The sequence below is a fragment of the Notolabrus celidotus genome, chromosome 6, assembly GCF_009762535.1.
Source record: "Notolabrus celidotus isolate fNotCel1 chromosome 6, fNotCel1.pri, whole genome shotgun sequence".
Lineage (NCBI taxonomy): Eukaryota > Metazoa > Chordata > Actinopteri > Labriformes > Labridae > Notolabrus > Notolabrus celidotus.
Window position 1 is genome coordinate 36,561,044 of NC_048277.1, and position 16,803 is coordinate 36,577,846.

Here is a 16,803-nt window from a genome sequence, read left to right on the forward strand (position 1 = left end):
TGAGTAAGTAAGCAAGCGAGTGAGTAAGTAGGGAAGTAAGTGAGTGAGTGACTAAGTAAGTAAGGGAGTAAGTGAGTAAGCAAATAAGTATGGAGGCTAGAAAGTAAGTTAATTCATGTGTAGAGAAGTCAGTAAGTAAGCAAGTGACTGAATGAGTAAGTAAGCAAGATATTGAGTAAGTAGGTAAGTGAGTAAGTAAGGAAGGAAATGAGGAAGTAAGGAAGAAAGTAAGTGAGTAAGACAATATGTAAGTAGGCTTGAAAGTAAGTAAGTAAATGAATGAGTAAGGATGAGAGTAAATCCCTAAGCTAGTGAGTGAATAAGTGAGTGAGTGAGTAAGTAGGGAAGTAAGTACATACGTATGTATGTAATGAAGTTAATGTGTAAGTACGTGAGTGAGTGAGCTAGTAAGTGAGTGAGTAGATCAGTTACCAGGTAAGGAGGTAAGGAAGTAAGTAAGAAAATAAGTATGGAGGCTAGAAAGAAGGTAAGTGAATAAGTTAGTAAATCAGTGGGTGAGTAAGTGAGTATGTAAGGAAGAGAGTAAGTTACTAAGTGAGTAAGTAAAGAAGTAAATAAGTAGGTAAGTAAGGAAGTAAGCGAGTGAGTGAGTAAGGAAGGAAGGATGGAAGCAAGTGAGTAAATGAGTTACAAAGCAAGGAAGTAAGTTAGTAAGAAAAAAGTAAGGAGGCTAGAAAGTAAGTAAGGAAGTGAGTGAGTAAGGAAGTGAGTGACTGACTAATTAAACAAGAGAGCAATTTAGTACGTATGTAAGTAATCAAGTAAATGAGTAAGTGACTGACGGAATGAGTATGTAAGCAAGTGAGTGAGTAAGTAGGGAGGAGGCTAGAAAGTAAGTAAGGAAGTGAGTGAGTGATTAAGTAAGCAAGTATGTGAGTGAGTAAGGAAGTAAGCGAGTCAGTAAGTGAGTATGTAAGGAAGTGACTAAGTTACTAAGCAAGTGAGTGAATGAGTAAGTAAGAAAGGGAGTGAGTAAGTAGGAAAGTAAGTAAGTAAGGAAGTGAGGAAGTTAGTAAGTAAGGAAGCAAGTAAGTGAGGAAGAAAATAAGTAAGGAGGCTTGAAGTAAGTAAATAAATTAATGAGTAAGGAAGTAAGTATGTACGTAAGTAAGTCATGAAGTAAGGAAGCTAGGTGAGTAAGTACGTGACTAAGTAAGTAAGTGAGCGAGTGAAACCGCTGTTAGGGGTTAGGTGTCACACCAGATGATCAACAGCACTTTGAGGAAAAGCCTGTTTATAATTTCTCCTCAGGGAATACTCACAGTGAGTAATACATCTGAGTCTTTAAAGACAACAAGACAAGTTGATCAGCAAAGAGATGAGCAGCATCACTTTGTCCACAGGGGGCGCCAAAAATGACCCAAACAGAAAGTTCCTCACAGCAGCTTTAAGACAAAATCATCAACATTTAAACCACACTTTATATTTGATCACCATAGAAAATACAACAAAGAGAACTTTTCCTCTATATTCTGATTTTTGTGAAAAATGGAGGACCCAGGATTGAACCCTGTGGTACTCCACACACAAGAAAAATCCTGATCCAGGTCTCTGCTGCGTCTTTAAACTGATCCAGATCACACGTTGGTCTCAGCTGACCTTTGTAATAGATTTTATGAACTCATGTTGCTTTTCTGTCTGGGTTCATGTTCCTGTTTGTGTGGTTTTATCCCTCAGGCTGGTCCCGGCTCATTTTCTGCAGCTCTCCAAGACGACACCAAGACAGATCTGAACGAGGTCAAAGGTCACCTCGAAATCGCCCTGTTAGAGAAGCACTTCCTACGTGAGTAATTTGACTTGAACAATGATGGTGGTGTATTAGTGCTCTAATGCTTTCAATATTTAAACTTTTTTTATTCTATATTCTCCTCACATTTCCAGACACTAGGACTCCTTCTGATTCTAACATTACAAACCTCATTATGGACTCACATGAAACCACTTTGTCTCATAAATATCTTTTAAATAACCAAGAATAAGATGCAGTGATTGTAAAAATTTTAGCTGATTCTTTGTGGTTCTTTGTGTCTGTTTTTAAATAAGTCATGAGATTTGATATTGTGAAATTACAGCAAACACTTCCCCCTCTTGAATCGCCTCAGAGACTGTGTATTACTCTCACTCTGTTGACATTTTTTTCATGTTTAACCATGAAAACAAATCAGAGTTGTTCCCACAGGTGACTTCCTCAGGCCACTTAAACCCTCCTTTCTGAATCCACGGTTAGGTAAACGAGCCTGCCCGTGTGGAAGTGTTGCTAAATAACAGATAATCATCTGCTGCTGACATCAGGGCATGGCGCATTGTTTGTAGACGGGTGGCCGCTGTGAACACGGCAAATATTGGCCAATACTGATGTTCAGCTGATACCTCTGTTTTTATCTTGGCTTGTGCAAATAGAGAAGTTCAGAGGCGTGAATGTGCAGCAGCAGCAGCTTCTGTGAGAGTGCTCTAGAGGTTGAAAGTTTCAACTTCTGATTTCTCATAATGTTAACCACACATCATACATTTTCACCAAAAGCATCATGGGAAATAATCTCAGCAGGGATCTTTGTTGTAATCAGGCAGGTAATAACCCTGCAAGACACCGTGTCCGTATAATCACAGTCAGAATATTAAACATTAAAGATGTGAGGAATAGACAAACGTTAGTCTTTAAAAAGACCAACATTGTATTAATTCAGTGTTATGTTTTTGAAAGGCATGAGTCAAAATAAACACTGAAATTATTAATATTATAATCAGTCATGATGAAATTATACTCCTCCGCACTGTTATACAATTCTGTCTGGAATGAAATGTAAGTGTTTTATCTATAAGCTTCACCTCTGAGGCAGAAATGTGTCATTAATTCTTATTTTCAATAAATTCTAAATTGAGGTTCTCTGTCTGAGACTGAGACTGAATACAATACAAACAAGAATATATTAAAGAAGATAAATTGTGTACGTTTTATCCAAATTCATCTGATCAGTGTGGGAAGTGTGGATCGTTCGACTCCCATGTGCTCTCTTTTTGTTCCTGTTTTAAAAGTGAACAAAGTGTGGAATATAATCTTGAATCTGAGCTGGAAAAATACTGTATGTTATCCTGTGGGAGGCAGAGTGTGCTCTCTGCCTTAATTTATAACTAACTTGGGAACATTGGGGGGGAAAACAGGCTTCTGTATAGACCTGAGTGGGAGGAGATTAGGGCCACTAATAAAAATAAAATTTGATTTGATTTGATTTGATTTGATGACTTTATTTCGAACATGTAAAAGTAAAAAAAATACAATTAAAAAAAAAGCAGAAAAGAAGAAAGAGTTATACAAACATAAAATAAAAAGAAACAGTTTTACAAAAGAAACAAAATCAATATTAGCAAGCAGTGAAACAATTTACTCTACATGTACGAAAAGGAGTAGGAAGAAGTTTAAAACTTATCTAATCCTACCCCCTCTATTCACTGTTTTCTGCCATTATATGAGTGCAGTCCCACATGTCAAATCTTCATCTATTATCTTCATATTTATGCTAACAAACAAAAGTAAACCCCTCGTGATTATATACACTTGTCTTCCTCCTTGTACCTTATTAAAATCATTTCTTTGTACTTCTTCTTGAATTGAATTATGTTCAGACATTGCTTTAGTTCCATACTGAGACTATTCCATAGTTTAACACCACAGACTGAAATACAAAAGCTTTTCCTTGTGAAAATAGCTTGGAGTTGGAGAGCAGAGTAAAGAAAAGTTTTTAAGGTGTTTTTTTTTTTTATATTTTGTTTTGAGATTTAAGTCATAATTCCGGAATCACAGTCAGAATTCTAGAATCTTGAGATCAAAGTCAGAATTCTAGAATTACAAAACTAAAGCCAGAATACTGAGAAAAAGTCTGAATTCTGAAAAGAAAGTCAGATTTCCGAGACCAAAGCAAGAATACTAGAATTCTTGAGATCGAAGCCAGAATTCTAGAATTCCAAGATCAAAGTCAGAATTTTGAGTTTTAAAGTCAAAATTCTGAGATCAGAGCAAGAATTCTAGAATTCTTGGGATTAAAGGCAGTATACTAGAATTCCAAGATCAAAGTCAGTATTGTAGAATTATTTAGATTAAAGGCAGGATTCTAGAATTCTTAATATTAAATGCAGAATTCTAGAATTCCTGAGATCAAAGTCAGAATTCTAGAATTCTTGAGATCAAAGTCAGCATTCTAGAATTCCTGAGATCAAAGCCAGAATTCTAGAATTACAAGAACAAAGCCAGAATACTAAGGAAAAAGTCAGAATTCTAAGATGAAAGTCAGATTTCCGAGATCAAAGGCAGAATTCTAGAATTCTTGAGATCAAAGAAAGAATTCTAGAATTCCAAGATCAAAGCCAGAATTCTAGAATTCTTTAGATCAAAGTCTGAATTCTAGAATTCTTGAGATCAAAGTCTGAATTCTAGAATTCTTGAGATCATAGACAGAATTCTAGAATTACAAGAACAAAGCAAGAATTCTAGAATTCCAAGATCTAAGCCAGAATACTAAAAAAAAAGTCAGAATTCTAAGATGAAAGTCAGATTTCCGATCAAAGTCAGAATTCTAGAATTCTTGAGATCAAAGTCAGAATTCTAGAATTCCTAAAATCAAAGCCAGAATTGTAGAATTACAAGATCAAAGCAAGAATTCTACAATTACAAGATCAAAGCCAGAATACTAAGAAAAAAGTCAGAATTCTAAGATGAAAGTCAGATTTCCGAGATCAAAGGCAGAATTCCAGAATTCTTGAGATCGAAGCCAGAATTCTAGAATTCCAAGATCAAAGTCAGAATTTTGAGTTTTAAAGTCAAAATTCTGAGATCAGAGCAAGAATTCTAGAATTCTTGGGATTAAAGGCAGTATACTAGAATTCCAAGATCAAAGTCAGTATTGTAGAATTATTTAGATTAAAGGCAGGATTCTAGAATTCTTAATATTAAATGCAGAATTCTAGAATTCCTGAGATCAAAGTCAGAATTCTAGAATTCTTGAGATCAAAGTCAGCATTCTAGAATTCCTGAGATCAAAGCCAGAATTCTAGAATTACAAGAACAAAGCCAGAATACTAAGGAAAAAGTCAGAATTCTAAGATGAAAGTCAGATTTCCGAGATCAAAGGCAGAATTCTAGAATTCTTGAGATCAAAGAAAGAATTCTAGAATTCCAAGATCAAAGCCAGAATTCTAGAATTCTTTAGATCAAAGTCTGAATTCTAGAATTCTTGAGATCAAAGTCTGAATTCTAGAATTCTTGAGATCATAGACAGAATTCTAGAATTACAAGAACAAAGCAAGAATTCTAGAATTCCAAGATCTAAGCCAGAATACTAAAAAAAAGTCAGAATTCTAAGATGAAAGTCAGATTTCCGATCAAAGTCAGAATTCTAGAATTCTTGAGATCAAAGTCAGAATTCTAGAATTCCTAAAATCAAAGCCAGAATTGTAGAATTACAAGATCAAAGCAAGAATTCTACAATTACAAGATCAAAGCCAGAATACTAAGAAAAAAGTCAGAATTCTAAGATGAAAGTCAGATTTCCGAGATCAAAGGCAGAATTCTAGAATTCTTGAGATCAAAGAAAGAATTCTAGAATTCCAAGATCAAAGCCAGAATCCTAGAACTCTTTAGATTAAAGACAGAATTCTAGAATTCTTGAGATCAAAGGCAGAATTCTAGAACTCTTGAGATCAAAGGCAGAATTCTAGAATTCTTGAGATCAAAGAAAGAATTCTGGAACTCTTGAGATCAAAGACAGCATTCTAGAATTCTTGAGATCAAAGGCAGAATTCTAGAACTCTTGAGATCAAAGGCAGAATTCTAGAATTACAAGAACAAAGCCAGAATACTAAGGAAAAAGTCAGAATTCTAAGATGAAAGTCAGATTTCCGAGATCAAAGGCAGAATTCTAGAATTCTTGAGATCAAAGAAAGAATTCTAGAATTCCAAGATCAAAGCCAGAATTCTAGAATTCTTTAGATCAAAGTCTGAATTCTAGAATTCTTGAGATCAAAGTCTGAATTCTAGAATTCTTGAGATCATAGACAGAATTCTAGAATTACAAGAACAAAGCAAGAATTCTAGAATTCCAAGATCTAAGCCAGAATACTAAAAAAAAGTCAGAATTCTAAGATGAAGTCAGATTTCCGATCAAAGTCAGAATTCTAGAATTCTTGAGATCAAAGTCAGAATTCTAGAATTCCTAAAATCAAAGCCAGAATTGTAGAATTACAAGATCAAAGCAAGAATTCTACAATTACAAGATCAAAGCCAGAATACTAAGAAAAAAGTCAGAATTCTAAGATGAAAGTCAGATTTCCGAGATCAAAGGCAGAATTCCAGAATTCTTGAGATCAAAGAAAGAATTCTAGAATTCCAAGATCAAAGCCAGAATCCTAGAACTCTTTAGATTAAAGACAGAATTCTAGAATTCTTGAGATCAAAGGCAGAATTCTAGAACTCTTGAGATCAAAGGCAGAATTCTAGAATTCTTGAGATCAAAGAAAGAATTCTGGAACTCTTGAGATCAAAGACAGCATTCTAGAATTCTTGAGATCAAAGGCAGAATTCTAGAACTCTTGAGATCAAAGGCAGAATTCTAGAATTCCAAGATCAAAGCCAGAATTTTAGAATTCCAAGATCAAAGTCAGAATTCTAGAATCACAGAATAAAGACAGAACTGAAGAATTTTGAGATTAAAGTCAGAATTCTGAGATTAAAATCTCAGAATTAAAATAAAAATGACACCTTAAATTTTCTTTTTTTCCTCAGTGACCTCACTCCTCTTCTGTTGAACATGAAAGGATTAATGAGATGTAATTCGCCTCTTGAAAACACATCATGTTAAGACAATAAGAAGGATAAAATAATAAAAGGATGTGTGGAAGAATATTCATGAAGTGTTATAAAACCTGTGGATGGTGTGTGAAGGGGGGTCAGAGACTTATGTGAGGTGTGTGTGTGTTGATGTTTGGAGAGGGTGTGGTGTGTGGGATGTTATGTTATTATTAAACACTGGCAAAACATTGGAAGCATGGAGGACTGAAATAATCTGAATAATAATGAAAACAAAACAAACGTATTCATCTGTTATCTCTCCTAATGTTCCCCTCAGCGTCTTCAGATCACACGAGTTAAAGCCAGCGTGACCTGGAGTTAATTTCCTCTCCCACGATTATTAACTATGAATGAAAAAGTAAAGTGTCTCTCCGTCCGGCTGAGAGAGATTATGTCGATCGGCTCATTGTTGCTCCTCTCATTAGTGTGGAGAAAAACGTCCCACAGCAACACAGCATGCTGGGTAATCCATCAATATCTGCCTGTCCGCTTTATGTAACACACACACACACACACACATTCACACACACCCACACAGAGCTATTAATAACCCTACTGAACTCATTTGACACACACACACACTCACACACACTCACACACGTGTACATAATGATTAAGTGAGGAGCTGATGTTTCTTTAAATAAAGTATTTACTGGAGTTTGAGGGGAGTCTGAACTGAACCTCTCTGTCGGACGTTATCAAACAGTTTCTGTGAGGTGAAGTGTTTCTGTACTGATCGAGTGATTCTGTCGTCCATCGTCAACACAGAGGCTGCATTTTAAATGAGTGAGCTCTGCAGCTTTTAAAGGACCAGTCCGGATTTTCCATACACATGTTAAAGTCTATTTCTCCCTCATTTTAATCTGAAATCCTCAGTTTGGTATTTTATCAGCGTGCAAAAAAACCCCGTCTGCTGCTTCAAACCTCTAAGAGGAAACTAAAGTATCTTAAAGCTCCGCCCACGTTGATTTTGGCGCCCCCTGTGGACAAATTGATATCCACATCTCAATTTTTTTTTTTTAAAGTTACATTTTTTGGCCTTTTTGCCTTTTAATTTATAGGACAGCTGAAGAGAGACAGGAAATGTAGGGAGTAGAGAGCGGGGGAAGACAAGCAGGAAATGGTCGACCAGCCGGGAATCCAACCGGCGACCCCTGCGACGAGGACTGTAGCCTCTGTACGTGGGGCGCTTAGACCGCTAGGCCACCAGCGCCCCATATATATCCACATCTCTTTGCTGCGTTTGTCCTGTACATGTTTGAGGTGCTTTCTGACAAAAAAAGTTGTCACTCACTGTAAATATTTACACTGGATAAAGTCAAAATGGATGTTTCTCAGCGTGCTGTCAATCATCTCGTTTGACTCCTCCCCCTTCACAGCAGCTTCAGGTGTTAGAAGTTACAGTTCCTTTTGTAGGTCATGAAAAGGAGTCGGCGTCACTTTCAGACTGTTTCATAAGCAGCTCTAAACTCCTTGCAGGAGTTTTAAACCTGGAAAATATAACATTCAGTTTGTTTTTACTTCTTAAAGCTGGGGTTGGCAGTCTCGGAAAACCAGCATGAATTTGAATGTAGCATTTCCTCAGGACTCCGTCTAACCCCTCCCCTCCTCCCTCAGAGCTCCTCCAAAACGACGCCCCCCCGCTCACATGCACGAGCGCCGCTGACTTGCGACCATATGATGGTGACTGATTCAAAACCGGTCCTCACCAAAACATTCTCACAGTGAAAGTTAAAAACACAAACAAACATGGCTGCTGTTAGTACTCACAACTGTCATGTCAAAATTTTGGGTCCCAAAAAACGGTGATTGGTTGGTGTTTTCCCAGGTTTACTCCGGCTGTAGATAGCAGCTTTTTTTCACTCTTTATTAAGAACACATTATGTAATGATTACCATCAGGACATAAAGATAATTTTAACCAATATGACAAAAAGTGTATCTAAATCTGAACACCAACCCCAGCTTTAATGGCAGTCATGGCTCACCATACAGGTTCAAGTAACTTTTAGTTGTTTTTTGGTTTTCCATGAACAGAAGATAATTAAATCAAATCATGCATCTTGTCTTCGTATCACATTACACATTTAAAATAGTACATTAAAAATAAAATAAAATACATAAATAAATAAAAATAAAATACTGCCACTGTGTCTTACTGTACATTCCAAACAAGGAGAACCCAGCCGCCAGACCCCCCCCCCCCCCCCCCAAAGGTCAATGTCAAGCATATTGCCATTATAATAAGTTTTTGCATGATAGCAAAAGGCAAAGCTAGCTAAGCTATTTTGATAATAGACACAATAAAGAAATTACTTTTAGTTTTGATGCTCCAAATACTTTGAATTTGCTGCAGAGAAACTTTAAGACGACACTAACTTCTGATCGTATTGATTTCTTTTGTTTGTGCTTTGATACTTAAAGGTGACATATCACGCTTTTTTCATCAACATATATTGGTCTAAGAGGTCCCCAAAACATGTCTTTAAAGTTTATGCTCAAAAAAACACTTTGAAATCAGATTTTGGTCTGCCTGAAAACCCTCTTCTTCAGCCCTGCTCAGAACAGTCTGTTTTCTCTCTGGCCACGCCCACTCAGGAAGTGGATGTGCCTCGGCTGTCCAGCACGTTGATCTAATGTTTACATGTTGGCTGAATATACACGGCTGCTCAGAGACCCGCGTTACTTCAACCCTCTGAATCTGATCCAGAATCTGATCCTGACGGAGAGGCGCCTGTAGCAGGACCTTTCTGAAGGATTGGTCACAGATTTAGTGTTTCTTGTTGTTTTATTTGTCAGAATGTCGACGTGTGTCTTGGTACACAGCTACAGCTACGACATGTAGCTATGTAGCTATGCTAACTAGCGCTAGCACTTATCCATGACAAATAAAAATCATCCACTAGATCTTCAAATCTGCAGACGTGGGGAGTCAAACCGACCTTTGTGTTTATTAAGACAGCCTACAACTAGCATGTCTCCCTCCTAAGCTCCTTGTTAGCACACATGTGTGCAGGGAATGAAAAACGGAGGAGGGATTCAGTATTATTTTATACAGTCTATGGGCTGAACAAGCTCCGAGCTCTGACTCCGTGACAGACCGGATATTGTTGTTACGTAACAAAAACACGGAAGTCTGAAACGGCTTGTTTTACACACATTTACAGTTTGTAGACAGGGACACATATTTCAGGGAGAGAACCATTCAAAAGTCCATTTTGCATGATATGTCACCTTTAAATTCCTCTGACTGCTTATTTTATTGTTTCATTGTTTTATTGTATTTCCCTTACACCTCTTAGTTTTTGAACTGCATGTTTCCTTCTTGTGTCTCCTCACTGCTACCTCTCTAACCTTCTCTAACTGTATACCTGTAACTGCTCTCTTGTTGTCTCTACCTCCACCCTTTGCATGTGTTTTCCCAGGATCTAAATAAAATAGCTGGATGAATGATTGGACAGCTTTTAAAGATACAACCAGGCTTGACAACTCATCATTGATTTATTGATCTGCTTTTCATTCCTGTGAAACTGCTCATGAATTAATCAGCAGCAGTTTGTGTTTATGTCCACGAACTCTCGGCTCAGAGTTATTCCAATCAAACTTTCAGACATCCGCGCCCTCGCTCTGATTTTAAATGTTCAGTCACGTGAACTTAATTCGTCTCCTCTGAGAGTCTTTGATAATGTCTGTTTTATCTGTTCCAGAGGAGGAGCTGAGGAAACTCAAAGAGGAGTCCAACGTGGAGTCTCTGAGACAGGAGCTGGAGAAGGAGCGCAGCAGATGTCTGGAGCTGGAGCAGAAGGTGAACGAGGTCTTGAGATCCAGGTGAGTGTTCTCACGAGGAGCGGGTTGGATCAGTCAGGGTTTAGTCGTGGTGTTAGTTCTGGACTGACTGCTTTCTTTGCTTCTGTCTTCAAGCCTTGAGGACTCACCTTCCCAGACTCCTAGAGCACCGCCCCCTCCTCCACCTGCAGCCAGCAGCACAGGTAAGCAGGAGGTCACTTTAGGAGAGTTCATCCTCAATTCTTGGAAAACATTGGCAAACGGTCGCATTGGTTTAAAAAAAACATGGAGGATATTTAACATTTCACTCTCAAGAGCACAAAGCTTGAGGTTCATGGAAGGCAAAGGGAGGGAAACTGCAGAAACTTGTGAGGGAGGTTAAAACACACGAGGAGCCGAGTGAAAGAGACGTCTACCAAATTGAAGAAAACAGACACAAAACCACAAAATGCAAACAGAAAAGTTACAGTTGTGTCCCTACTGCGTCTCTGATCTGTCAGGTCAGCCCTCCAGATCAGACACATGAGCAGTGGTGCCGTATAGGGGGGAAAAGTTAGGATGATTCTAAGGGCCCGTGGCTCACAGGGGGACGAAAATAATAAGAAATAAAAAAAATTAAAAAATCAGAATTGATATTTTATTCAGAATACGGTCATTTAAAAAAACAGTCCCGTTGTCTTCATATGTATCGGCATGAAATGGTCCAGCCCAGCCTGACTCGCTCTAATCAGCTGTGCTGCAGTCACACAGAAGTTGCACAGTGCACAGAAAGGCAGCTAAAAGGTCTGGAAAGACAAAGTCTGGGTCCCAGAAAAGGAGGGAAAGAAAAGAGAGAGAGAAGAAAGGGCGACAGTATGTCACCCAGTTCTTCTCCAGGAAAGGTTGGTATAGTCTTTGAGTGGTTCAAATCAACCTGTTTGCTAGTTTGATGTCCACAATGAGATGAACTACGTTGTAGCTAATTATACTAAATGGGTTTCCCCGCCCTCCCTACCAGACTCAGCAGCTGATATGTCAGCAGGTGACCTGTCTCCCCACCACTCCCCCCAACCCCATGAACAAGAAGGTGAGCAACGTAGCATGGCAATTAGCATTATTGAAGGGGGTCTGTGGGAATCTCTTCTTTCTCTCTCTATCTGTACTATTACTAAAGTATAGAAAAGGCCCCAAAGTTATGTTAAATCCTGTTTGGTTTCAGTTCTGTTTAAGTTACACTACCGTTCAAAAGTTTGGGGTCACTTAGAAATGTCCTTATTTTTGAAAGAAAAGCACAGGTTTTTTCAATGAAGATAACATTAAATTAATTAGAAATACTCTATACATTGTTAATGCTGTAAATGACTATTCTAGCTGCAAACGTCTGTTTTTTAATGGAATATCTACATAGGTGTATAGAGGCTCATTTCCAGCAACCATCACTCCAGTGTTCTAATGGTACATTGTGTTTGCTGATAGCGTTAGAAAGCTAATGGATGATTAGAAACATCTTGAAAACCCTTGTGCAGTTACGTTAGCACAGCTGAAAACGGTTTCGCTGGTTAGAGAAGCTGTAAAACTGGCCTTTCTTTGAGCTAGTTGAGTATCTGGAGCATCACATTTGTGGGTTCGATTATACTCTCAGAATGGCCAGAAAAAGAGAACTTTCATATGAAACTCCACAGTCTATTCTTGTTCTTAGAAATTTCCAAGAAACTGAACATTTCCTACAACTGTGTGTACTACTCCCTTCAGAGAACAGCACAAACAGGCTCTAACCAGAGTAGAAAGAGAAGTGGGGGGCCCCGGTGCACAACTGAACAGAAGACAAGTACAGTAGAGTCTCTAGTTTGAGAAATAGACGCCTCACAGGTCCTGAACTGGCAGCTTCATTAAATGGTACCCGCAAAACGCCAGTGTCAACGTCTACAGTGAAGAGGCGACTCTGGGATGCTGGCCTTCTAGGCAGAGTGGCAAAGAAAAGGCCATATCTGAGACTGGCCAATAAAAGGAAAAGATTACTATGTGCAAAAGAACACAGACATTGGACAGAGGAAGATTGGAAAAAAGTGTTATGGACAGACAAATCGAAGTTTGCGGTGTTTGGATCACACAGAAGAAGATTAGTGAGACGCAGAACCGGTGAAGAGATGCTGGAAGAGTGTCTGACGCCATCTGTTAAGCATGGTGGAGGTAATGTGGTGGTCTGGGGCTGCTTTGGTGCAGGTAAAGTGGGAGATTTGTACAAGATAAAAGGGATTTTGAATAATGAAGGCTATCACTCAATTTTGCAATGCCATGCCATGCCCTGTGGACAGTGCTTGATTGGAGCCAATTTCCTCCTACAACAGGACAATGACCCAAAGCACACTTCCAGATTATGCAAGAACTATTTAGGGAAGAAGCAGGCAGCTGGTATTCTGTCTGTAATGGAGTGGACAGCGCAGTCACCAGATCTCAACCCCATTGAGCTGTTGTGGGAGCAGCTTGACCGTATGGTACGCAATAAGTCTCCATCAAGCCAATCCAACTTGTGGGAGGTGCTTCAGGAAGCGTGGGGTGAAATGTCTTCAGATTCCCTCAACAAATAAACAGCTACAATGCCAAAGGTCTGCAATGCTGTAATTGCTGCAAAGGGAGCATTCTTTGATGAAAGCAAAGTTTGAAGGACAAAATTATTATTTCAACTAAAAATCATTATTTCTAACACTCTCAATGTCTTGACTATATTTTCTTTTCATTTTGTAACTCATTTGATAAATAAAAGTGTGAGTTTTCATGAAAAACACAACATTGTCTGGGTGACCCCAAACTTTTGAACGGTAGTGTATGCTTTCACTTTCAATGTGGGAGGGGCTTCCCCAGCTAGTGTTTGACTGTGAGTGAGTGAGTGAGTGAGGCCATGCGGTGATGAGAGCTGGTGCAGTGACAGACAAGTGACTAGAAGCTGGATAAAACCACACACCCAAATCAACCAACTTCCAACTCTCTGTGTTTTTCGTGCTCTCGAGCGTTTGGTGGTGTTCTGGCCGACACCCCTGTGTGAACCTTGTAAAACTACATGAACTAGTGTCCAGACGGAGTTAACAACATTATCTCCACTACAAAAAGCCTCTAAAAACAAAGCTACTGCTAAGCTACATAAGCTACAGCCTATAGTCTGTTTTGGATGCTGGGCAGGTTGAAGCATTGAGGGATTTAGTCTGTTTTAAGGTCACGTCTGGGTCGATTGGATCCTGGAGATGTGGTTACAGCAGTTGCACAGGGGTCTTGTGGTCTTTGGTGATGGGGTCCAATGTGATAATTTTTCATGGGGCCCAAAAATCCCCGGCGGCGCCCCTGCACACAAGACTTCTATTTGTTCCCGGATGCCGGAGCACGACGCATCAATCTCAACAGAGCAGATGGAGCGGGACAGGAAGTCAGGTTTCACCAAAACAAAATGAAAACATCCGGTTAATTTTCAGAATAAAACACTCTGTGTTATCACCAGATCGTATTTCACTTAACTACAACAACAAACCAAAGTCATGATGAGCGGAGCCAGGCCTGGAGTCAACAGGTCAGAGGTTTTCAGAGGACCAGAAAGACAACATGGATGAGGAGAGGAGGAGGAGGAGAATCCTTGATTCAGTGATTTCTGCTGGAAAACCTCGGTCACATGACTCCAGCTGTCCGGTGGAAGTCCCGTGTCAGAGTACTCCTCAGATTGTTTTCCTAACTAATAGAAACACAAGATATGAGAACTTTGGTGAAGGTCAGACAGCTTCTTCATGAGAAGGGGAACGAGGTCCAGTTGTTCATCTCTTTAACTTTCTGCTCCCGTAGAAAAACAGAAGGACACTCTGTTCGACAGCTTCTCCAAATGGCTCTACGACCGTTTCGGGGTTTATATCGAGGACTTCCGCTTCCAGCCGGAGGAGCACACGGTGGAGACGGAGGAGCCGCTGAGTGCCAAGAGGTGAGGAAGAAAACACAGGACAGCAGAAACTTCTTTTTATGTATGTGTTTGAGTGTTTCAGAGGCGTGTGTGTCTTTAATGTAAACAAAGATCTGATCTCTGCTCCACAGGTTGACTGAAAACATGAGACGTCTCAGTGAGTATGGACTTACAGCACATATAACACATACCTTTGGCCACATGTTAGAAGCTTATTCTACAGATTAATTTTTAGCACACATGCTTCTTTGTCGTGATAATCTCTCACCTGGTCTGTGATTGGTCAACATGTTTGTTTGTTTGTTTGTTTCCAGAACGAGGGTTCAAACCTGTGACCAACTTCATGAGGAACCTTTCTGCCTTATCCAGCTGGTACTCCGTCTACACGTCGGCCATCGCCTTCATCGTGAGTCCACGCACAAGCATGTTTTTATATTTACAAAAATACACAATAAAAAGACACACTCCTCTGAGGTTGTGTGTGTGCGTGTGTGTGTGTGTGTGTGTGTGTGTGTGTGTGTGTGTGTGTGTGTGTGTGTGTGTGTGTGTGTTACAGGTCTACATGTACGCAGCGTGTAACGGCTGGGCCATCCCCATGTTCCTCTTCCTCGCCATCGTCCGCCTCTCTTTGAATTACCTGATTGCCAGGTCAGTTCAAGCCCCGCCCACTCTCTCAATCAGCCAATCACAAGGACAGAATCAGAAACTGGACACAAGAACATCTTTGTTTTCATTCTGTCCTCAGCTTTTGTTTCCACACTGATGTGTTGAAATGTTAGGATGTTTGGTTCAGGATGTTTGTAGTAGTCAGGGCAAACCTGCGGGACAAGGGAGCTCAGGGACTCCAGAAAGGTCTATGGTTAGTAACTTTAATGGGACAGGAAGAGTTAAAGTGAGAGACAGGCAGAGAGAGGAGAGAGAGGGAAAGACAGGATCCCTGTGTGTCAGTCTAAGCCTATAGCAGCATAACTAAGACCTGGTCCAGGCCTGATCCAGATCTAACTATAAGCTTTAACTGTTTAACATTTTAATCTTGGGCACATTTTTGTAACTTCATTCATTTATAGATATCAGATTGAATCCCATCTTGAAGTTCGGTTGTTAAAAACAAAAGATGTGGGGCACTACGATCAGACGGTTCAGACTCTGATCAGATTTCATTTGAACATTTGAGCCGAGATGACTCATAAAAATCTTCTAACCAGAGACAATTTAATATTTAATGAGACATCAAAATGCTTTTGATAATGTTTGGCTTCAATCAAGTGTTTCCCAAAGTGTAGAAGCAGACAAGCAGAATAAAGATCCTTAATGACTCACTTTGATTAAATGAAAGGACAGAAGAAAACAAGTCACTTCCTGTCACTAAAGTGACTAATCGTCTGTAATCAATCTGTTTTTATACAGCGCCAAATCAGAACAAATGTTCTCCTCAGACTCTTTCCAAACAGAGCAGGTCTAGACCGTACTCTATGTTCTATTATTAACAAAGACCGAACATCAAGACCGGATAAGATCCAGTCCCATCTTACAGACAGGACTCAGTCTGATCTCATCTTAATCCACCATGAGCAGAGCACTTTGCAGCATTTAGCAAGTTACAGTGGCAAGGACAAACTTCCTTTAACAGGCAGAAACCTCCAGCAGGACCAGACTCATGTTAGACATACATCTGATGAGACCGAGTTGGAGAGAGGGTTAGAGGGAGATGAAGAGAGAGAGAGATGATAGTGGGGAGACGGATAGTAGTAGTTGTAGCAGCTGGAGTCTGGCACGTCCACAGCAGCAGAGATCCAGAGGAACCTACGAGACAAGGGAGCTCAGGGACTCCAGAAAGGTCTAAGAAAAGAGAAAAGAGAGGGAGACCAGAAGAAAGAAAAAGAGGAGAATAAATGGTGAAAGAGTGACAGAAGGAAAGGACGGGGTAAGAAAAGGAGACAAAGTATGAAGAAACATGGAAAGAAAGAAAGAAAGAAGGAATGAAAGGGAAAGAAAGAAAGACAGAAAGAAAGAAAGAAAGAAAGAAAGAAAGAAAGAAAGAAAGAAAGAAAGAAAGAAAGGATGAATAACAGACCCCAAAAAAGGAATCTACAGCAGAGATCCAGAGGAACCTACGAGACATGGGAGCTCAGGGACTCCAGAAAGGTCTATGGTTAGTAACTTTAATGGGACAGGAAGAGTTAAAGTAAGAGACAGGCAGAGAGAGGAGAGAGAGAGGGAAAGACAGGATCCCAGTGTGTCAG

General features: G+C 39.6%; 1 protein-coding gene across 2 annotated transcripts in view; it reads left to right on the forward strand.

Moving 5' to 3' along the window:
- LOC117814983 (GRAM domain-containing protein 4-like) overlaps positions 1-16,803 on the forward strand; it is a 42,725-nt gene that overhangs the window by 10,043 nt on the left and 15,879 nt on the right. The window contains exons 3-10 of one of the 2 annotated variants that reach the window (XM_034686589.1): positions 1,699-1,804; positions 10,566-10,686; positions 10,780-10,847; positions 11,642-11,710; positions 14,449-14,581; positions 14,692-14,717; positions 14,875-14,966; positions 15,117-15,208. In XM_034686589.1, the coding sequence (XP_034542480.1) occupies positions 1,699-1,804; positions 10,566-10,686; positions 10,780-10,847; positions 11,642-11,710; positions 14,449-14,581; positions 14,692-14,717; positions 14,875-14,966; positions 15,117-15,208 (707 nt within the window). The remainder of the gene's footprint in view (positions 1-1,698; positions 1,805-10,565; positions 10,687-10,779; positions 10,848-11,641; positions 11,711-14,448; positions 14,582-14,691; positions 14,718-14,874; positions 14,967-15,116; positions 15,209-16,803) is intronic. The other variant, XM_034686590.1, reaches the window with a different exon arrangement.